Below are 22082 nucleotides of genomic sequence, written 5' to 3' on the forward strand. Positions count from 1 at the left end.
AGTAACTTTTTAACTGACCTCTGCTGAGACTGCCAGCATCTAGAGTTACTCACATGGATGCTGCTGAGTATTAAATACGACAGATGGGACAAGAGTGTTCAGTTCCAGAACACACTATGGAAGGTAAAATGAACTTGTTTGGTGTTTAAATCTTATTCCAGTTACACCAAGTTAGATGATTTTTAACTAGTCCCACCTTCTCTAAACCAGTTAATTTTAACAATAAGTTTTTGAATACACCTTAGTGAAACACCTCAAATAGATTTTTACAGGAAGGATTGAGACAAATGATACAGTTTTATTTCCCACAAAATGTATTTTAAGGTACTGTGCCACACCATGTGCTGTTTATGGCATTATTTCATAGAAAAGCAAATACTTAAAAGCAAGTCTGTTATGTCTTGTGCATTTGAAAAAAAATGTTTATAGAAAATTTAAGCTTAAGTAAACACAAGTCTAAAATTTGTTTAATAATGCTTTTGGCAAATTTCAATGTTTTATGTGCTTCTTGCAAATCTGTTTAAAAAAGAAAAAAACAGAAGCCAAATGAAAGTGACAGCTGAAGTTTAACTGTGCTATATTAAATGCTTCATAATTTTAAAAACTAAAATAGTATTTTTAAAGTCTCGTTCAGGTCAGAGGCAGATGTCCTGCTTTGGGGGGCTGCACTTGTCACCCCTGCATGCTGTTTGAGCGTGTACGCCTCTGCGTCAGAAGCTCCAAAACAAAAAAAACTAGCGAATGACCTGACCATTGCATAATACACGATTTTTAATCCACACAAATTTTATCATCGACATAGTTTTATGCTTTGTCTAAAGGGACTCCTTGTACGGGCTAACGGGCTTGACAGGAGCAATTTGGCCCGAGCCCGTGCCCTCTGGAGCCTGACCGTCTGCCAGGCCCCTGCTTTTCAAACTCTTCCCTGTTTCTAGACTCAAAAGACAGTTCTTTTGCTACTAGTCCAGCTTATTCTTTAATGATGAAGACACACTTCATAATAAACATTTGCACTGTAATTAAACAAATCTTCTTTGAAGAGGTATTCCTTGTTGCTATATTGTGTATTGCATAGAGCCTAGCTATATATTTGCCTCAGTGACTATTTTTCAGTCAGAAGTCACATCTTGGGCTGCTTGAGGTTTTAATTGATTGTAAAAATTATATGTTGTGGGTGTTTTTCTGGTTACAGTAACAGGAACAAGCTTGTTCACGTGACTTTCGACAGCAAGCATTTTATTTTGGAGGCAGGCCTAAATTCATTTGAAGGGCCAAAGAACAAAAAATGTATTTGGGCTTGCTCATCAATATAACAAGACCAAGCATTTCTCAGCGTGTATCTCAAGGTCCAGATTTTAGGAAAGAATTCTGCCCTTTCAGAGAATTTAGGTTATAAAGTATTTAATTGAACACAAGTAAGTAACTTTTGGTTTTTTCTTAGCATAACAACAATTCCCAGTGGTTCAGCTGTCATAACCTCTGAGTTTATACATTATACACTTACAAATGTGTTAAAGATTGTATCACGCATTCAAGATAGTGACAGATATGATTTTCACTTATAAAATTGGAACAGAAGCATTTAACTATAAAACTGTTTCATTCTTATGAACATTAGGCCTCCATTTATGCACAATTTCTAAATGCATAGTGCTTTTTTTTAAAAAAAAAAAAGGCACGTTTTAATGCAGTGGCTTAAAAACTGAAAGACACTGCCTTTCTAACACAAACTATCCTTCCTTTGAAAATCCAGGGCTCAGTTTTCAAAGCATTGCCTAGGAATTTAGCCTGCGACCCCCATTGACACTAATGGGAATTGCATAGCTAAGTCCCTATAACATCACTTTGAAAATGCATTTGTTATACCAATCCAGAAAAAGGGTGGCATAAACTATAGGGAGACATTCACAGATCAAGAGATCAATTTACACTTTGAAATACAAGACCAATGTGTGTTATTCCAGTTATGTGATCAGTAGGGGGGATTTTAAAATTCACCATATTCACAAAATAAGTCACCAGCTGTAAATAAAACAAAATATTTTGGCAAGTGGCGGGCAGACTTGCTAACCAGGCTGACAAGATATTCGTCAGCAGTAATGAACACCAACTGCTTAAGTGATAATTGCATTTGGTTGGTGCCATGTTATTCAACAGTTAGCAAGCTCTGCCTTTTTTCCTTGTAAGCTGCACTTAGATATCTATATTTTAAATACTTCTGCTATTCCTTTGTGACCAGGAAATGTTTAGAGTAAACAAGACATGTCTTTGTCCAGTTCTGATCCTGGTCCTTCATGTTTTAGTTCCAATCTAGTAACAATCTAGTAAGTGCTTTCCTGGTGTGCATGTTTTAATAAACAAGAATTTGCTGAACTAATAGGAGTGTTATCTTCATGTTCATGCAAGGGTTTTTTGTTAATTTCGTGGAAGTAAGTATATGCCTGTGTAAGGTATACTCATGTGTACATGTGCATGAAACATAAGCAGAGCCTAAAAAGAAAGTGTCATTATTGTGTAGCTGTTAGTGCAGTGCCTGTGAGTCCCAGTCATGGGCCCTGGCCCCATTCTGCTGGGCAGAGTACCAATAAGTGTTTTAACAAAAGGAAGACAGCGCTGCCTCAGAGTTCACAAACCCGTGAGATGATAGCTCCACTGAAAGGTTCACGTTATGTCAGGAATTATGAAACAACAAAGATTCTGGTTGATAGGCTGCTTCTTCAGTCATCAAACCCATTGTTGTATATGTACAATGTGAGCTCCTTGGGGTGGGAAATGTTGAGGAGTGGGATGTTTGTGAGTGGCTTTTGAGAGTTTACTGTATTTAAAATGAAAAAGCCCTCTTCATCTTCGGAACTTTTTAACTCCAAACCCCAATACAAATAGTAATAATTGAAATATTAATATATTTGCTATTCCTTTATCTAAATGGCTTAAATGATACGTAGCTAACAGCAGTCCTGGGGCTTTTTTTCTAGGTCAAAAGCCACACATCCTCAAGGAAAAAATTGTGATGTTATTTCTGTATTCTCTCCTAAGAAAAAAATTGGTATAGCTTGTAGTTGTATATGCTTGGCACTGTTCATTCCCCAGAAGAGTTCACCAGTATTCTAGGCTTTGGGATTTTTTTAATTAAAGAGGTCAAAATCCATTATATCTAAATTTCAAAGAATTTACCAATTAGTTGTAGTCTGCGATGCCCAGCAGGTGGCTCTTATACTATTAAAGGGAGATTGTTTCCATCTCTGATCAAAGCAAAAACAAACCAAAGGAAAATATAGAATATTTTGCTGTACACAGTGCAAGCCCCTTGCTGTGTAAATTATAGGTGAAAACTGTGTGTGAGAGAATGTTCGGTCATACCACTTCAAGAAAAAAATCTATATATTTTCACATTGTTCCCCATGAGGATTTTAATGGTAATGTCTAAATCTGTTTAGATTACTGATTAGCTGAGAAGATTAGACAGCTTGCTATTTCCTAAAATGAAGATTGTCACATTTTCTTGCTTAAAAGTAAAACTGCACAATTAAGTAGATTAATGAACTTGCTAAAAGTAAAATTAGAAAAAACTAAGCATGCTGGAATGTCGCAAGATGCGAAAAAGTTCCAATTTGCACTTTTCAATGAATCTAAACTTCCCCGATTTTTACCTACTTAAAAGAATGTTTGTGACCTTTTGACCCTTTTGTTATCCCTTGCTCAGCAAGGCCTTTATTCTGTAAGGCTTAGGTATAAAAAAATAAAAAGAGCGTTAATGGCATAACAGTCCTTTCTGATCATCCTGTGTAAGATGTTTATGCAAAGTGTCAATAGAAGCAATTGGCCTAACAGTGTGACAACCTGCTTTGCTTGGAAATGGGCTAATCTCCTGTTTGGGTTATCCAGAGGTCAGGTAAGGATTTCTTTTTTTGCACTCCCTGTAGTGTGTGGGTACATAACCTGCAAACACTACAGGGTAGAAATCAGAAGTAACTGAGCCCCAGAATGCCACAAAGCTGCTGCTTCTTTTCTTTTTTTTTTTAATCTTACCTTTTTTGCTTTTCCTGGTTTTTTTTTCTCTGCCTTCTTTCCATTTTTTGATTCCTGGTCCCATCCCAGAAAGTCTACTTGAGCATATAACACGTAATGATGACAGGGACTCTACCAATATCATTATCTGCTGCTTCACTTGGTTGGTTGGTTTTTGGTTTGGTTTTGGTTTGGGTTTTTTTTCCAAACAGGCATCATCCCACTCTTTTTTGAAGTTCACGTAGAAACCTACTTTAAATCTCAGTTTTTGAGGGCTGCCCCTGTTGCCCTGTCACAGCAGGCTGGAACTCAATAAGCGCTCAGGCAAGCATAGCGGGCCAGGCAATGGGCCTTGGCGGCTGCATGCTGTGAACTCCTGCCTCACTGAATCAGCTTCTGTGTGTTTTTATAACTGCCTTTTTTTTTTTCCCCCTGTTAATTATGCCCCAAGGCTGTGGAAAGACAGCATTTATCTGTTTCAACAGACTAAGCAGCAAGTGTTCTGACATGTTTATCAGGCAAATTGTACCTGACAAAAGGTAATTACACATGCAATCAAGTCCAGAAGTAACTGGGTGATTAAGGGTTAATAAACTGTTTAGCATAAGAAATATTCGGCTTGTGAGCAAGGAGAGTGGGCCAGAAGGACATAACTGACAGTGATACCTTAAAAGAATTACTTTTCTTTTGAAGGAATATTTGGATTTACAGATAGGTAAGTGTACAGCTCCTCGTTTTTATCTCCAGCCCCTGAATCCCTGGTGCCTAGTTGTACAACCAAAGCTATCTGCTGAGACTCTTAATACTTCAGAAGATACAATAGCACCATTCCAACTTGTACTAAGCTACCTTGATAATTTAATTTTTTTTTTTTCTAGTATAACCAATATGCTTGGTGTTGTCTAATGGACACTGCCCCCATTTCCTTCTGTGAAGCTCTTCTGTTGACTCTGTGGATAGCTGGTTCCCAAAGTCGCATTCTCTTCCGAGATCATTCCTGACAGTTGCCCAAAAGTAAAAAGGAAAAGGCATCTGTATGATATTTGAGGATGTGACAAGAGGTTGAAACAGCATTGAAAGGGCCGGATGGTTGATTCCAGCAGTTCCCAGTGCACAAAATTCTCACGTAATTACAAGATGGCCTAAATACAACACTATGGCTGAGCTACTCATGACTTTAGGTAATAGAAGACAAAGCTTTACTGAGCATTTATTATCATTAATTTATATCCAAACATGGATCTATCACCTAGATATTAGGAAAAAACAAGAGTTCTCAACTTGAAGAATAGGTGTGAGTGCCCTATTTGAAAACAGAATTCTATCCCTAAAATCTTAAGACCCTTTTCCCCGCTGTGGCATCAATATTGTAATGTTTTGTGTTAACCAAACCCATTAGCTATCCTGCTTAAAGCAGGATCTCTTTTAACTGAAAAATAGTTCAGTGTCTTTTACAATGAGATTGTTGTGTTTAAAATAAGTCTTCTAATTAAAAACAGCAGTGTTATTTGTATAATGTAAGAGATTACTATAGCCTTTTATATAAGTATATATAAACACCTTTTTTTCCAAGTGGTGTGTTGTTAGACACATAAAAGGCATTTAGAAAATACATAAACAGGAACAAAAAGTTAGAAAATCAGCATATTGTAGGTCATCATTCAAAATGCAAGTGTAGAACAGCAACCAAAGGCCTCATGTTATCTACAATGTTAGAAGTATATACATGACTGATAATGTGGTTTGAGAGGACAACACTGTTTCATACACAGTAAAAGGAACATGCTGCTTTCTGATCATCAGCCCTTACGGTCCCAGGATGTTGGATAAAGGTTCCCCTTCTATCACACCTTTAAGAAGAGGCACATCCTCTAAATAAGGCAGAAGTGTGTACCCTGTTGATCTTGTAAGCGTTAAGTAAGTGGACAGTCTATTGAACAATCCATCTGGTATACTAGAAAGGATAAAGCTTTCCCATGTTCCTTTCTTTTTTGGTAACGGTTCATACACGGAAATGCACGTGTTTCTCTGCAAATTCTTTTGTTAATTATTCCTAGTCAGAAGGGCTTGAAGATCTGTTCCGTTGCTCCTAGGGAAACATACTCTGCTTCATTATAAAATTCTCGGGTATAGCATTGCCCGTCTTGGCTTATTCTTATTTTTCATGGTTGTTACGGGATAAAGAGAGTACAACAGTGCCATTGTTCTAGTATATCTACTTTATTAGGTGTTTCACAGTGTTTCTGGCAGAGCATCCTTGGGTGGCTCCTTAGGTAGGGCTGAGCGGCTGACTAACGGCAAATGGTCTGCACTGCCTCCAGACTCAGAGCAGCGGGAAAGATTGCCTTTCTGTCCGGTTTGAAGTATTTCCACGACATTTTAGCTTTGGAAAGGTGCATGTGCAAAATAAACATTTTTCCTATTGTCATTTCAAGGCAAACAATGTGCATTCTAACCTCGAAGAAGTCTCAGCCTACTCTGTGTGGATTTTGATTGATTTTTGAGGCAGAAAAATATGTATTGCCAGGACCTACACTGTGTGCATATTTCTCTTACTACGGTGCATGTCAGTGTGGACCATTCCTTGCTAGCTAATACATCTCATTTTCAGTTATTGTCTCAGTAATAGGGACAGTTTTAGTGGATAAAATAGTAGTAGGGAAATGTTGCTTTAATTTGGCCTTGAATAGGTTGATTCTAGTTGCCACAATAAGAACTACTGTCACAAAACCAGCAAATTCTCCTGTACTTCATGCTTCACAACTGAGAAGCTGTAGGGCGAGCTCACCCAAACTTAAATCCCCCAATTTTTATTTTTTTTTTTAATTGTAGCTGATACTCTTTTTGGCAAAATTAATGGTTTTATGGTTAGACCTGATACAATTTTTCTCTTTCCACGTTAGTAGTAATCATAGTATTTAAAACTGCAGAGATTTACAACCTTCTTTTATTTCAGTGGAATTTAACATATCCCACATATTATATCTGTAGTATGAGTCACGTCAGCATGTCAAGTCAAATCCACAAAGTATTTCCATTGTATCTTCACTTTGAGTACCATGTAACATTACCAAAGGCTGTTCTCTCTTCTTGTGGTTTTGAACAACACCTAATCCCTGTCACATTATAAAATCATTTTAATATGCATCTGTTGTGAATGAAAATACAGAAAAATATAGGGGAAGAACTTCGGGTTTTTTCCCTCCTCTGTTGAAGAGTTGGCCAAGTGTTAGTTTTCATTATAAATTTCATGTATCTGTCTGTGTACCTGAATTAAAAATCCAGACTTTTTGCATCTTCATGTTATTCTCTTACTTCCAAGAATCTTTATGTACAAAGTTCAAGATATCTTTATCCTTTACTAAAATAATAATCACTTGCCAAGGGATTAGGCAGGCCAGTACTTCATTATCAGCTTTGTCTTTCCAAGAGTACGTTCAAATCACATGAAGTAGCCTGAATATTTTTCTGCATCTTTGAATGGATGGGCTATCTTCCAGATCCTATGCCTGTGGCCAAGACAGTCCCACCTTAATAGAGGTCTTTTTAAATGAGGAAGAGGAAATAAAATGCTTTAAGTAAGGCACACGTTTTTGTAGCAAAAGACAGTGTAAATTGGAAGGGAACAAAGTAGCAGAAGTTGAAGCAGACTTTGGTACCTCTGCAGGGTGACTGCAGGAGTGAAGATGAATTCGGGGCTGTGCTTGAGAAAAGCTTTGCATGGGTGGATTGAAGTTATTTCCCATACACATGTGATGGATGAGCAGCTCATTTCTGCTAGACTGTCCTTGCTGCCATTGGCTGCTCGCCAACCCACTCCCCTTGCAAAGTGCCCGCGTTGACTGTACATCCGGCAAGTGCCAAGTCAGATGCAGGTGATATGAATGGCCAGGACACAGATCCGAAGAGCTGCACACCAGGCAGCTCTTGCCCACCCACAGTGTACAGTACGTTCTGTCAAAGCACATTACGTACGGCAATATGCCACAGTGCAGAACTGCAGCTGTGAGGGGTGAGGGGGACAAAATGCACAATACATGATTGTGCACAGCAGCAGTCCGGCCTCCAGCAGTGTCTGCAGCTCCCTGTCGCATTTACTTCAGCAGCAGGGCACGTTTGTCACACTGCAGTCCCTGAACAGGAGGGAAGGGAGCTGTGATTGGGTGGCACGTGTCATTTGATTGCATGTCCCTGGTCCTTCATGTTACCTGCCACGTCACGACAGCTGCTTTAACTTAGGAGATTTATTAGCATGATGCTGGTTATGTGCAGCTCTTTGACCAAGCACAGAGCAGGGAAGGGGCTGTCTTAGCACTAGGCACATCCCCCTTGCCAGTAGTGTTTCCCAGGGTGTTGACTCTTTGGAGCCAGGACTGGCTTGGAGTGCACAGGATATGCTTCATGTTCTCTTGGTACATTGTTTTACCTCATGTGTTGAAAAGCAACAGACTCCATGGACTACTTAGAGCCCTACATGCCCACTTGTGTTTGATCAGATAACAAATGAGTTGTAATCTTCCATCCCAGCCATCACTATCACTGAGATGTCCCAGTGCCACGACACAATCAGGTGGCTGATTGAAGCACTGAAAGTATGGGATGAAAATCACTCATGCAATATCGATGGGAACGTTTCTTTGAATTTGTCGGCACTGTAATTGCATCAGTCATCAATGGCTTTGGGGTGGGCTGCACGTTGCTAATGGGATACAGAGCTTCAGGGTTGTTTAGGACTTAGAATCCTCAATTTCAGTGTTACAATAGGGGTAAGAAATGAAATCTTTCACCATTGATTTACAGAACACAACTGCTGCAGGAGCATTGGGACGGTCCGTTCTTAAGGGCCATCTCCCACGTGGAGCCCTTGGCAAGTGTCATTGTAATTAGTTTATTACTACATTCTGTTTGCTTCTCTGTAAGACAGAGGGAACATGAAGTCTCCAGATTATATAGTTTGGGTTCCTTTGGTTGTCAGCTTTGTCCTCCCAGCTTGTATTGTGCGTTTGCCTGTCCTATCTTTCCGCTCTTTTGATCCTGCTTTTGAATATATCATACAGCCTCTGTGAGGACTGGGCACTACCAGCTGTTGTAACACAGGTAATAAGAAGTGATGAGTAACATGCAGCAGTGAGGCCGTGGGTTTCACAAATGCCACTAATTCCTGAGTTATCAGCGCCTTCCTGAGTCTGTTTGCTTAGTGACTAAAGGCATGTTCTCTCCAGCTCAGTAGGAGAATTGATGGTGTCCATCCTGAGAAAGCACTTTGTGGGAAAGAACCATTTGCATTTGACCTTGACAGCTATCATAGATATGTAGTCAGTAGAGAATGAAATAGCCTCCTTGCTTTTTATACAGCTTTCACCCAAATGAGACAGTAAAATGTAAAATCTAGATGTCACTGAGGTTTGTAATCGTCCCTGGAGGACTTTGGAATGACAGAGCAGTAACTGTGTCAGAGGTCCATTATAAAGCCAGGAAATGTTAGTATGTATTCATAGACTATACTACAAATATGGAAGGAGTAATTAATTAGAAAATAATTTATTTAAATTAGACACTTTCTTTGAAAATAATGTGAGAAAGGGGCTAGGAAGTAGAAAAATTTGGAGAAAGCAAGCATGTAAATTTGAAGCTGTGAAGACTGCTTTATTTTGTAATTAAGTTGATGTTATAATTTTGGGGATGTGCATTACAGAAGACCTGTGATGTTTTATCAGACTGAGAAGTTTGAGTAAGGCAAGGCTGTCAGAGGTGCAATCCTGCTCTTAGCATACTCTGAGGAGCCAGAGGAGTGGGTACTTGCTGCAGCTCTGCCTGCAGGAGCCGGGGCTGGTGCTGTTGTGCCCTGGCTGTAACAGCTCTCATCTGGCTTAGCAGAAGCAAATGTTTAAAGTGAACAGGGTTCTTTGTTTAAATAGTAAAATGGTGTGACCTGCAGTAGTCTGTTATGTTTCTTAAAGTGGTTTTGTAACAGAAAAACCTTTTCCACGCCACCTTTTCAGGCATTACTGATGTGGCAAGGTCTCCAGACAAGCAGGGGCTCTAGGTTACACTGAGGACCCAGCTCAGCAGAGCAGCCCTGGGCACTGCAAGCTGGGGCAAAGTGTTGGTAATGGTTCCCCACGCTTATTTTAACAGTAGGTTTGGCTAACACAGGGCAGCCTGAGAACAAGCCCGCCTTAGCCCTCAGCAGCAGGATGAGGCCAGGCATCAGACGCAGGGGGAAGCTGGCGGTGCCTCACTGTTGACGTCAATGGGAGTGAGGGCCATCAGCCCGCAGGTAGCTGTGGGAAAGGCTCCACCGAGTGGGACTGACCGCCTGTGCCCTGGCCCTGGGCAGCCTGGGCAGGGTGCCCGGCGGTGCCTGGCCTGCACCTTGTGATGGTGGACGGGGAATTAGGCTTCGAGAGCTGCAAGGATGCTGATTGCTGGAGGTTAGGTATTGCATCTGCTTGTAAAAGCAGGTTGTTTTGTTGAACAACAGCTCTGAGATCGTGAGTCAAGGGCCTGATTCAAAACTGTGTCCAGACACAGGGCTGTGCTTGGAGAGTTTTTGTTCCCGCATTTAAGTGTTTGGGGTTTGTTCGGGCCAGAAGTGTGCCCAGGGCTTGGGGCTGAGTCACTGGGATCAGTCACCATGGAAAGTGCAGCTGGAGGTGTTTCATTCACTTGATTGAGACTACCTGAACCTCTGGTTTAAATTACTGTGAGCAGCAACAGACAAGAGTATCCCCTTCTCCCTCCCCATGGTAAAGCAAGCTCCCGAAACAGCAAAGCGTGAAGCCGTTAGCATCCCCTGCTAGGGTCAGACCTGCACAGCCGCCTCCCAGCGCACGGAGGGAGGCGAGAAGGCGTTAAAGAAAGAAACGGGCATGTGAAGGGGCTGTCGGCCGGGCTCCCGGCGAGGGGCTGCGGCCGGGCCCGGGCCGGGCGGGCGCCTCCTCCCCGCAGAGCCGCTCCGCGCTCCCTCACCCGCCTCTCTCCCCGCAGCTCCTGGACCTCTTCATGGTGTGGGACTGGTCCACCTACCTGGCTGACTACGGGCAGGCCACCTCCAAATACCTGCGGGTCAATCCGAGCACGGCCCTCACGCTCCTGGAGAAGTAAGTACCGGGTCCGGGGCTGCCGGCGCGGGGATGCGAGAAGCGGCGGCGCCGGGCAGGGCCGGGGACCGCAGCGCTCCGAGCCCGGCACCTACGGGGCGGCTGCGAGGCTGGGGCCGGCCTCCCGGGAACTGCGGCGGGCGAGCGCCCGGCGGCAGCGCGCCGATGTCCCGGTGCCTAGTGCCGCAGCCCCGGTAGCAGCTGGCGGCTGCCCGAGTTGCGGCTTTAGGGCAGGGAAATACATGGGGTTTCGCCGTGGTAAAGCCGGTGCGAGCGTTTCGGCTGGCCCGGCAAGTGGGAAGGGAGGGTGCGTTGCCGCCAGCCAAGCATCAACCTGCTTTTAAAACCTGTATCAAAATATACTGTGATTTAAAGGCATTTTCTAACGGTGTTTTCTCTCCTCTCCTGCCTGCGGTGAATGTGTATTTTGCAGAGTTCACAGAGGGTACGTATCACCTATATTGTTACAAAATGTCGTTGCTTCAATTTATTTTATTTCCCGAATTTGGTTTCAAAATCCATTGATACGGGAGGTCAGCAATAATGATATCGGGTAATTTGACGATGAACAAAACACCATGGAAGGAGATGATACATTAGTATTTTCTGGTTTGCTTCTCTCCTAATGCAATTCGTAGGGGCAGTTTCCTGCCAAAGTAATATTTGCTTAATACTTATTGCATGACTTGTGAAGTAATTTTTGTTAAAATGAGTTCTGCAGTGCAGAAGTTTAATTTAAAAACACATAGATAACAGGGTTTGTAATCTTTCCATTCTTATTAACAGAAAGATCAAAATGGAACAAAATTAAACCTATTTAAATAGTCCGATTTTTCCTTTCCAAATTATATTTCTAACATGTCTGTGTCACTTGCTTTTTTATTTCTCCAGCATGAAAGACTCTAGCAAAAAGAACAACATTTTTGCTCAGTTCAGGAAGAATGATCGTGACAAGCAGAAGCTAATAGAGACTGTAGTAAAACAACTTAGGAGTTTAGTGAATGGTATGTCCCAGCACACATAGGCCTGTTAAATCAACGGTATCTCATCATGCCAAGAGGTATTTCTTAGCCACTATTTCTACTAAGCAAACAGTGATATCAGTTAGGACATTCGTTTGACCGAGTAAAGGAAAAATGCAGTAGATGGCTTCTACATGGAGTCTTCAGCAAACAATCTTTGTATGTATTTTTAATGGATCGAATACTATTTTGTATATTGTAAACAAATGGTGAAAAATGAGACTGTACAATAAAAAACAGCTCAATTGTATTGTACATGGAACAGCTGAACTGTAAATACATTATTTAAATATCTGCAGACGTGGTGTCCAAAATTTTGCTCTGGGTAGGAATTATTTGAGAAATGATCCCTTAGTTGCTGTTTTCTGGATGAATCCTGATTTAATGTTTTTAAAGCATTGAGATACTTGCATTTCAGATGTCGCTTATTGTTTTCCTGCATTAACTGTATATTAGCCTTAAAGTGATTGGACATAATTTTGTATACCAGATTTTGTAGTCTGGAGGTATGACAAAATCTTCTGATTTTTAGTACCTTTGAAAACTACCTGACAACTAGACTTGATATTTATTTAGCATTAGGGCTTATAGGCTTTGTTCTCCAAAACGGTTTAATCTTGAGGTTGTGAATGTAAATAACCATTTGAGTTCTTTATAATGTGACATTTTGTTTTGGTTTTGTTCCTCAGGGTTACTATTTTTAACTGTACTTTTGTAAGATCCCGGGTTCTTTTCCCCAGGTTGCAGCAAGGAATAGATTTGCCACTGTTGTTTTTGTGCTGCATCTGTTTGTCAGTATGCGCTTTCTACCGCCAGAGCCATCCCAGCGATTAGCATTTCGTCCCACCACCGGTCTCTTTGCACTCTCCCCTCCTGGCTATTCTAGATGCAAAAGAGAATGTCTAACAAATACAAACCAAATGGAACATGTAAAAATAATGTACATTTTCGCTGTATTTTTAAGTTATTGACGGTCTAAATACAGTAATACAAACTTCACCCGTATTCCTGTTTAATTTCACACTGCAACGCCCCTCAGAGCTGGTTTCATTGGGATCTGTACAGGTCCTGGCTCTTTGGTCATTTACCCCCGGGGCAGGAGGGCGGGGGTCCGGACGGCCCCGACGGCGGGGTGCAGTCCCGGGGGCTGTGGGATCCCCCGGCTGCCGCTGCGGTCGGGGGAGCCCGGGACGGGGCTCGCTGCCTTCCCCGGACGGTAGGAAGAGCTGGCCCGAGGGGGCGCCTGGGGGCTCCCGGCGGGGCAGAGGGGGCACCCAGCGGCGAGGGGGAGCGGCGGGGCCGGCAGTACCGTGCCGTCGGGGGGGCGCCCCGAGGGGCCGGGCGGGGGGTGGGAGAGGGGCACCGGGCCCCCAGCCCCGAGGAGAGGGGGCTGCCCCGGCCGCCCCCGCTCGCCCCGGCCGCGTCCCCGCGCCTCTAAGTCACTATCCCCTGTTCTCCCGCTCCAATCACCGCACTTGGCCGCGCTGCTTAAATATGCAGCGGAGACGTCATCTCCGAAGGTGGATCGGGCGTAAGTGGCCAATATCTATATAAATGTGGCCGAGGGGCGAACCGGCAGCAGGAGGCGAGCGGGGCCGGGCGGGCAGCAGCCGGCAGGGCCAGCCGCAGAGCGCCCGCCGCCGGCAGCGGAGACGCGGGGCGCCCGGCCCCCCTGAGTTTGACAGCCGCCGGGGCCGCGTCCCCGAGCCGCCCGCGTCCCCGAGCCCCCGGGGCGGGGACCCGCCGCCGCCCCGCGCCTGCCCCGCCGCCGGGAGGAGAATGCCGGCGGGGCTCTCCTGGCCCGAAGCGGCGGCGCTGGCGCTGCTGGCCCTGGCGCTGCTGGTCATCCTGTGCCGGCACCTGTGGGCGCTGCGCTGGAGCCTCAGCCGGGACCGCGCCAGCGCCCTGCCCCTGCCCAAGGGCTCCATGGGCTGGCCCTTCTTCGGGGAGAGCCTGCACTGGCTGCTGCAGGTAAGGCGCAGGGGGACGGGGGATGGGGTGGGAAGGGGCTGGCTGGAGCCCCGGGCTGACCTGCAGCTCGTCCCCAGGGTTCCCGCTTCCACAGCTCCCGGCGGGAGAGGTATGGAAATGTCTTCAAGACCCACCTCCTGGGCCGGCCGGTGGTGCGGGTGACAGGCGCTGAGAACATCCGCAAGATCCTGCTGGGCGAGCACACGCTGGTCAGCACGCAGTGGCCCCAGAGCACCCAGATCATCCTGGGTTCCCACACTCTGCTCGGCTCCATTGGTGACCTGCATCGCCAGCGCCGCAAGGTGAGCTTCACGGCCGCCCTGACAGAGCACACAGCCCAGGCTTGGGCCTCAGTGGCATGTGGGACCCCCCACTTTAACCACCTGCCTCTGTTCCCCCCCTTCTCCTCCTAGATCCTGGCCAGAGTGTTCAGCCGCACTGCCCTGGAGAGCTACCTGCCGCGGATCCAGAAGGTTGTGAGCTGGGAGCTGCGGGGCTGGTGCATGGAGCCGGGCTCCATCGCAGTTTATTCCTCCGCTAAAACCTTAACTTTCCGCATTGCAGCTCGGATTCTGCTGGGGCTCCGCCTGGAGGAAAAGCAGTTCAAGGACCTGGCCAAAACTTTTGAACAGTTGGTGGAGAACCTCTTCTCCTTGCCCCTCAACATACCCTTCAGCGGGCTGCGCAAGGTACTGCTGCCTACCCCGCTCCCTCTGCCTGGGGGCAGGGGCCCGGGCCCTGGCGGCACAGACCCACTGTCCCCAGGCCCCCAAGGGGCATTTCCAATGGGTCAGGACATCTGCAGCACCCTGTTCTGGGTCTGAGGGCCTGGTGTGTTGCCCACTTCAGCCATCTCCCCTTCTCTCTGCACTTTTCACCTGCTCCTGGTTGACTTCCAGCATCTCTGGGCACTGGCTCCAGCTCATTGTACAGTGAAGGGCTTCTCTCCTCCCTCACCCTGTATGTTGCTTCAGTTAGCTCTGGTTAGTCCATCATGTCTGGTCCTGTCCCATCTCATCCCACCTGGATTATGTCAGTCCATGGCAGAGGGGTCCGTGGGCATGAGCACTAAGGCAAGTGGGCACAGCACACCTCAGGTTAGCATTCCCTGTGCACCACAGGGCAGGCCGAGGACTTAAGACCCTCTTATGGTCCCTGGTCCCTTGTCCTCAGCAGCAGAGAGACAGCAAGGGGTCCTGAAAGGGAACATGGCAGAGGGACAGTCTCCTCTGCTTCTTTCAACCCACCGTTTCTTCCCTGCTGCCCTGCCCCCTACCTCCCCACACTCCTGCTCTAGGTATCAGTCCCCTGTCCTGCTCTTCCTCTCCCATTTCAGTCTGCGTTCCCTCCTCTGGCTTTGGGTTCTCCATCCTTACCACAGCTCAAGTCTCCTGACCCTTTTAGTCAGGTCTTGCCCAATCTCTTATTTCCACTGTGAACTCTACCCCACCAAATGACCTTACCCAGCCAGTCCCAGTTCTCCCCCAGCCTCCCTGCTGCTCTTCTCCACCAGTTCAAAGCTCTTGTTTTCCCTCACCAGTTTCCCTTTGCAGGTTGTCACCAGTGTGAGCTTTCACCCCCCCCCCCATCCTATTGCTCCCTGCCCTCTCTCAGGTCAGCCACAGCCTGTCTGGCCCCAGACCAACCTCTTCAGCTTGGATTTAGGTCCCCTTGTCTTTTCCCTTGCTCCCTGCCATTTCCTTTGTCCAATCCTTCCCACCTCAAATCTCAGCCTTTGTATCGTCTTCCCAACATCTGTCATTGGCCATTTTTCATCCCAAATCTCTGGTCCCTCTGGCTTTTTTGCAGGAGGCATCTTGATACAGAGCCACACACTCTGTGACTCCATCCATTCCACTTTGCAAAGAGCTTGCTGATCACTTGACTTGCTGAGGCCTTACTTGAAAATTTTGCTGCACAGGAGTGCAAAGCAACCAGAGATGAGCTGGGTGTGATTAATGTGTCTTTATCTACTATACCCTGGTAAAGCCACTCATTTGTTCCTGTCTCAGATGTGCCTTGCTGCTTGGACTCAGTTTTATTAAGTTACCTTTTCTTGTCCCTTTGGACAAACTTCTTTTGGACCAAACACGACTGTGGGTTTGTTCAGCGCAGATGCTTCTGGACTTGATACCGTGGGTTTACTGTCTTTTCCTCTCAGAGTGTTTCTTAGGATTTCTTGTATTTGATTCACAATAGCAAGGCAACAGAATTTGCAGTGGTTCCCCCAAAACTGCTGCCTCTTGCAAGGCTCTGGGGCTGGGCAACAGATTAAACAATTCTCGCTGTTACCAATCCTGGGATTAAGGATTGCCACACTTGGGGTTCCCTGGTCTCTCTGGAGAGGGGGGCGGTTCCTAAGGCTCTCCTGAACTGTGTCTGCCTCCTGCAGGGAATCAAAGCACGGGACATGCTACATAAGTTTATGGAGAAGGCTATACAGGAAAAACTGCAGAGAAACAACCCAGAAGATCACAGCGATGCTCTGGATTTCATAATAAACAGTGCCAAGGAACATGGCAAAGAACTCACCATGCAGGAGCTAAAGGTAAGGAAACCCTCTCTTTCAGTGTCCCTTCTGACTCAGTGGCTGTTTGAGAGACCTGGGCTGAGGGGCAGGAGGAGGGCTGTGTGGGGACCCGCCACCAGCCGCTGGCTCCTGCCCTCCTTCTACCAGCTCTGAGGACACCATCTCCAGTGCAAGCGAGAAAGCCTGGGCTTGGCATGCTCATTTGCTCCTGTAGGATTGTGTCTCTGTATTAGAAGAGAGCTGGTACTTAAAAAGGAAATAAAGGCCTCTTCTATCTTTCCTCTTCACAGTCACCAGGCTTCAGTCTGGCTTAGGATGCTGGCAGGGTTGTGTGGCTGTGCTAAGGCTTTGTACATCGGTGTGCACTCGGTAACCTTCAAGATACTATCCTGGAAATATTTAGAGCTAATCGTTTGCTCCTCAAACATCCCCCAGCATCTGGCATAGCATGGTGTGTAGATCATGTCACTGTATTCCTCGAGGCTGTGAGCCCAGAAATCTCTGAGACAATAAATCAAAATGGGTCCAGGGATGGAATGATGGATTCAGGGTCATTCCCTATCACCTTGTCATTAATTAGATCATCTAGCTCGTGGATTGCTGTGATGCAACATGATGCATCGCTGAGACTTAGGGATGAACTCAGTTCTTACTGAGCCAAAACTACCAACTGAATGTGAAGAGTGTTTTGGCAAAGATCTTGGGAAAAAATTGTCATTAATACTGCATCATTCATAGCTCCAGGTCACTTGGTATCAGTGAATGACAGATAACACTGCATTTATCTAACAAGTTTTGAAGCAGTTTTACATGGGTACAGCACCTCAATGTAGTTTAAAAGTATTTTAATATAGTTTAAAACTATTGAACACACATAGTCTCACCATTTATTTAGGTATTTAAGGAAAACTATCTAAAGACTAATGTTTTATCAATATTTTGTAAAAGTGTAATCTCTAAATCTAAAATATTTGAAAGACTATTAGATACAATTAGAACCAGCATATATTCTTAAAGTAATTTTATTACAATTCTTAATTATATTATTTATTCTAATGGTATGGGGTTTTATTATAATATAATTACTTTTAAAAAATAATTGCCAGATTCAAAATGTGATTGATTAAGATTGATTCATCTCTGTTAGTATTCACATGGATATTACACATGAATAATTACATGATCTCTCATCACGACCCTGTCTCTGACCACAAATGGAATAAGGGGATATTAAACATAACATGGAGTAACATGGCAGTGACCTCAGGTCAGCTGATTCAAATGAATATATATTCATATGCTGTCGTGTACCTTTAGAGTTAGAAACTTTTTACCTTGTCTGTATTTAACAAAATGACTTGCAAACCAGACAGTCTGTGCTTGCAATTCTGGCAATATTCTCCACTCTAATAAAACAGTAGTAGAGCTCTCATCCAGTGAAATGGTGTAATTGGATAAAAAGTCCAAAGCTGTCTCAGAGTTGTTGATATATCTGACTTTGAGAGACACTCCACACACTGGCACACACTAGTTACAAATTTGCTTTTTGTTCAAATGATTCTGAAGGACAGTTTTCCCAGAAATTTTCCTAAATACACTGTGATTTGCACTGCTGGCATGAACTCAGCAGGACCCTTGAAATATAAAGGTCATTAAAAAGATATCACTTTGCCAAAAGTACTGTTTTGAGACATTTAAAACCTTGGAAAGGTTAAAAAAAACCCCCATCCTACATAATAATGCCCTCACTGGCTGGATGGGAGGAACCATAACACCACTGGTCCTGCCTCCCAGGACAGAGAGTTGGGCTTTAGCACAGGGACAACACTGATGATGAAGCTGTGGGAGGATGCTGCCTCCCCGTCACCCGTTACGTTGGCCCTGTAAAGCAGGGAAGGAAAGTAAACAGCTTGGTGTCACGACGTATGTAGCAGCACTGTCAGAAGTTGATGCAGGGAGTCATAAGGGCTGTTATTTCAAACCACAGAGCCTGCCCTAAATTTCTTGCATGTTATTGAAATGTCTTGGGTTTTAATTGCAAGTGGTGGAACTGAGAGATTTCATCTGGAACTGCTACCTTGTGAATGTAAAAATTCCTGCTAACGCCTGCAGGAGATGTGTTAGAGGTCAACAGGGATCTGTTATTTCAGAGGTTTTATTTCAGCGGAAAGATGCCCTTCAGAGCCGCACTTTGGCAAAAGCGTCTAGTCCAGGCAATATATGGTGCTGGGGATGGAAGCAAAGAGTAATCCTTGTTACCTTACCCTTGACATTACCAGACTTGGCTCCAGGTACCTTCAGGCTTCAGGTGTCCTTCCCTGTGTTTTTGGCTTCACCTCTGCAGAAACCGGTTGTGTCAGAACAATTTAAAATCCAGACACATAGCTGTGTGAAAGTAAACTGCTCTGTTTCCCTGGGGGGTTTTGCTCCACTTTGCCCCTGGGCTGGACCGATTAGTGCTCGGTAGTGCCAACCAGGTCCCAGCCCCTCCCAGGGTGGCAGCTCCCTGTGCTCCTCCCTCGGGGCTTCTCCCGTGGCTTTTGGGTCTGGCCTCTGGCCTCAGCGCTCCCAGCCCAGTGCTACCAAGCAGCTGGCACCTTCAGATGGTGCTTTATTATTATGCTTTGAGCATTATTTTTGCTGTCAGAGACATGCCATGCTATGACCCAGTTCCGGGCAACTCTTAACTTTGTTGCTGCAAATGGCCCGCAGCAAACTGTCATGTGCTGTGCCTTATAGACCCTGCAGACAGTCCCAGAGAGATTGGGAGGCTGCAAGGGGATCCATGAGCCGGGTTAAGGCAGGTATTATGGATTTGACTGTGCTGTGGTCGTTCTGAGCTGGTTAACCTCCTAACCTGTTATGGACACATCTGCTATGGAGCTATCGGGAACACTGCTGTGCTTCAGGCTGTAAAGCTTGAAAAGCGAGCAAGTCCTTTGCCTGATGTGTGCATCCCTGCGGGAGAGCTCCCTGCCAGCTACCGCACCTCCTGGGCTGACCTGCTACAGCAGGGAGGTCTTTCTGCTTTTGACTCTGTTGGTTTGAGTCCCCCTCCCAGACAAGCAAATGGTCGATTATAACTGGAGATGGATCAAATGCAACCCATTTTAGCTGCCAGTGCATCTAGGATTTATGCATAAACACACGGCTTCATAACCCCTGGCCGGGTGGAAAGGTAAAAGCTGGGTGCAAAGGGGAATTGGCAGATGAAGGTAAAAAGCGTAATGCTTGAAAGGAACTTCACTCAGTATGCTAAAACATATGTTAAAATGCTTCTTTAAAATTTGTAAATGTTGGGAGGAAAGCTCAGAAGAGCTGGATTGGAGGTGATGTGTACTCATCTCAGTCATGTTTCTGCATCAGTCACTTGGCAAGTGGATGTCCAGTTTGTACAGAGTTCTTGGAAGAACAAGGGTGTCTTGTTTTGGTCCCTGCCAACCCAGGGTGAGCACAGGCTGTGGAGAGCAGAGGGGAGGCCAGGGCCCTCTGCACAGGGACAAAACCTGCAAAAGGTAAGAACAGTCTGAATCATAACCAGTTTAAAATGGCATTCAAACTTGTCACCTTCCTTCCTCTCCCAGGAGTCAGCGATTGAGCTCATATTTGCTGCTTTTTTCACCACGGCTAGTGCCAGCACCTCTCTGATCCTCTTGTTACTGAAGCACCCCTCAGTGATTGAAAAAATAAGGCAGGAGCTGATGTCCCATGATCTGTACCAGCAGTGTGAGCACTGCCCTGCAGGACCCTGCCCGGACACCCTGACCACCCAGAGCAGGAACAGTGATAAGCCACTTCTCCACCCCACTGCCGAAGATGTTCGCAAGGACCAGAGCCAGCCCCCGGGCCCAAAGGAGGAAGGTTCCCCCCAGCCTCTCACCCCGCTGGAGCCCACCCTCCCCCAGAGCCGTCCCTGCACTGGCCCCCAGCTCCAGGCGCTGTCAGGGCAGAGCTGTTGCTGCCCCTCGGATATCAGCCTGGAGAAGCTGAGCCGCCTGCGCTACCTGGACTGTGTGATTAAGGAGGTGCTGCGAGTGCTGCCACCCGTCTCCGGAGGCTACAGGACAGCACTGCAGACTTTTGAGCTGGATGTAAGTGCCTCAAACACCAGCAGGCTGCTAGGGAGCTGCTGCCTGCTGTTGCCTGCAAGCACCCTGTGTCCAGCACAGTGGTGGTGCTTGGCAGTGTAGCTCAGGGAAAGGTGGCACCCAGCAACCTCCATGGGTCCCAGCTGGGCTGGGGAGAAAAGGAGCTGTGGAGCAGATGGCCAATGTGATGGGGCTGTCCCCAGGCATCCTCTGCTCACCCTCCACTAGCACAGCTGGCTGCACAGGTATGTAACGCTCCTCTCCTTCCTTCTTCTCTCCTACCCCCCAGGGCTACCAGATCCCCAAAGGCTGGAGCGTCATGTACAGCATCCGTGACACGCATGAGACGGCTGCCATCTACGAGAGCCCCCCCAGTGGCTTTGACCCAGACCGCTTCAGTGCCACGCGGATGGAGACTGCGAGCCGCTTTCACTACATCCCCTTCGGCGGCGGGGCGCGGAGCTGCATTGGCAAGGAGCTGGCACAGGCCATCCTCAAGCTGCTAGCCATCGAGCTGGTCAGCACAGCCCGCTGGGAGCTGGCCACCCCCGGCTACCCCGCCATGCAGACCGTGCCCATTGTGCACCCCGTTGATGATGGGCTGCAGCTCTACTTCCACCTCTTGCAGCCCAGCCGTGGCAGCAAGGCCTGAGCCAGGGGCATGCTGCCCCTCTCAGCCCTGGCGTCAATGCCCCTCCACGGCTGCTGGGGGCAGGTCTCTGCTGGCCCAGGCTGGGTATGGCACTGGATCACTGCAGAGCAAAACCCCAAAGGTCTTTGTATTTTTCCCCTCCTGGTGTGTAAGCTGGTAGGGAAGGTCCTGCAGAGTCCTGCTCCTGAGCACCGGGGTAAGCCTCGGCCCCAGACCAGGGGCAAAGCCCGCTGAAGCTGCTGGAAAGGGAGCATCCCCCATGGGGGGTCAGCCAGCCCCTGCCCCACGCAGGTCTTCAGCCACCAGGGATGGCGAGCAAAACTCCCAGCCCTACAGCTAAGGCTCCCAGAGCTTTTCTGTCCCAGGGTTATCTCCTGTGGGTGTGTTATAGGAGAAGCAGGATGAACATTCTGCACAGTGTAGCTTTTTAGATGTAAAAAAGGAAAGATGGAGGGGATCTGCAGGAAAACACAAGCTGGGGCTGCCCAGTCCATGGCCTCAGCTGTAGCTAGAATACTAGAGTGTAAAGTGGCTTTTATTGTAAATATTTAATCTTATTCCTGGACTTCACATTAGAGCCGGCACAAAGAGGATGTGTGTCATTCACCCAGTAGTAGTAGCTGTGTATGTTGTGCCTGAGCACTGTGCTGCTGCTTGGGGTCTGCCGTAAAGCCTCTGGTGTCCCTGCAGGCTGCACTCCCCAGCTGC

General features: G+C 46.3%; 2 protein-coding genes across 10 annotated transcripts in view; both read left to right on the plus strand.

Moving 5' to 3' along the window:
* The window catches only part of EXOC6 (exocyst complex component 6), a 95611-nt gene extending 82479 nt beyond the window's left edge, over positions 1 to 13132 (plus strand). For 6 of the 9 annotated variants that reach the window (XM_054831500.1, XM_054831499.1, XM_054831502.1 and 3 more), the window contains 3 exons: positions 10999 to 11111; positions 11545 to 11556; positions 12003 to 13132. In XM_054831500.1, the coding sequence (XP_054687475.1) occupies positions 10999 to 11111; positions 11545 to 11556; positions 12003 to 12135 (258 nt within the window). In that variant the 3' untranslated portion in view covers positions 12136 to 13132. Of the gene's footprint in view, positions 1 to 10998; positions 11112 to 11544 lie in introns of those variants that run through there. The other 3 variants (XM_054831506.1, XM_054831507.1, XM_054831505.1) reach the window with 2 other exon arrangements.
* A 667-nt stretch (positions 13133 to 13799) lies between these two features.
* On the plus strand, positions 13800 to 22025 carry LOC129208770 (cytochrome P450 26C1). The gene is made up of 6 exons (XM_054832083.1): positions 13800 to 14104; positions 14182 to 14406; positions 14518 to 14793; positions 16497 to 16652; positions 20219 to 20725; positions 21012 to 22025. The coding sequence occupies exons 1-6, from the start codon at positions 13913 to 13915 to the stop codon at positions 21372 to 21374; spliced, it is 1719 nt and encodes a 572-aa protein (XP_054688058.1). The 5' UTR covers positions 13800 to 13912; the 3' UTR covers positions 21375 to 22025.
* Positions 22026 to 22082: the final 57 nt, after the last annotated feature.

The sequence above is a fragment of the Grus americana genome, chromosome 7 (genome assembly GCF_028858705.1).
Source record: "Grus americana isolate bGruAme1 chromosome 7, bGruAme1.mat, whole genome shotgun sequence".
In the NCBI taxonomy this organism is placed as follows: Eukaryota; Metazoa; Chordata; class Aves; order Gruiformes; family Gruidae; genus Grus; species Grus americana.

Coding starts and splice junctions, on each gene's coding strand:
- LOC129208770 (XM_054832083.1), top strand. CDS start 13,913: ATGCCGGCGGGGCTCTCCTGGCCCGAAGCGGCGGCGCTGGCGCTGCTG. Junction 14,105..14,181: donor GCCTGCACTGGCTGCTGCAG/GTAAGGCGCAGG, acceptor GCTCGTCCCCAG/GGTTCCCGCTTCCACAGCTC. Junction 20,726..21,011: donor TGCAGACTTTTGAGCTGGAT/GTAAGTGCCTCA, acceptor CCTACCCCCCAG/GGCTACCAGATCCCCAAAGG.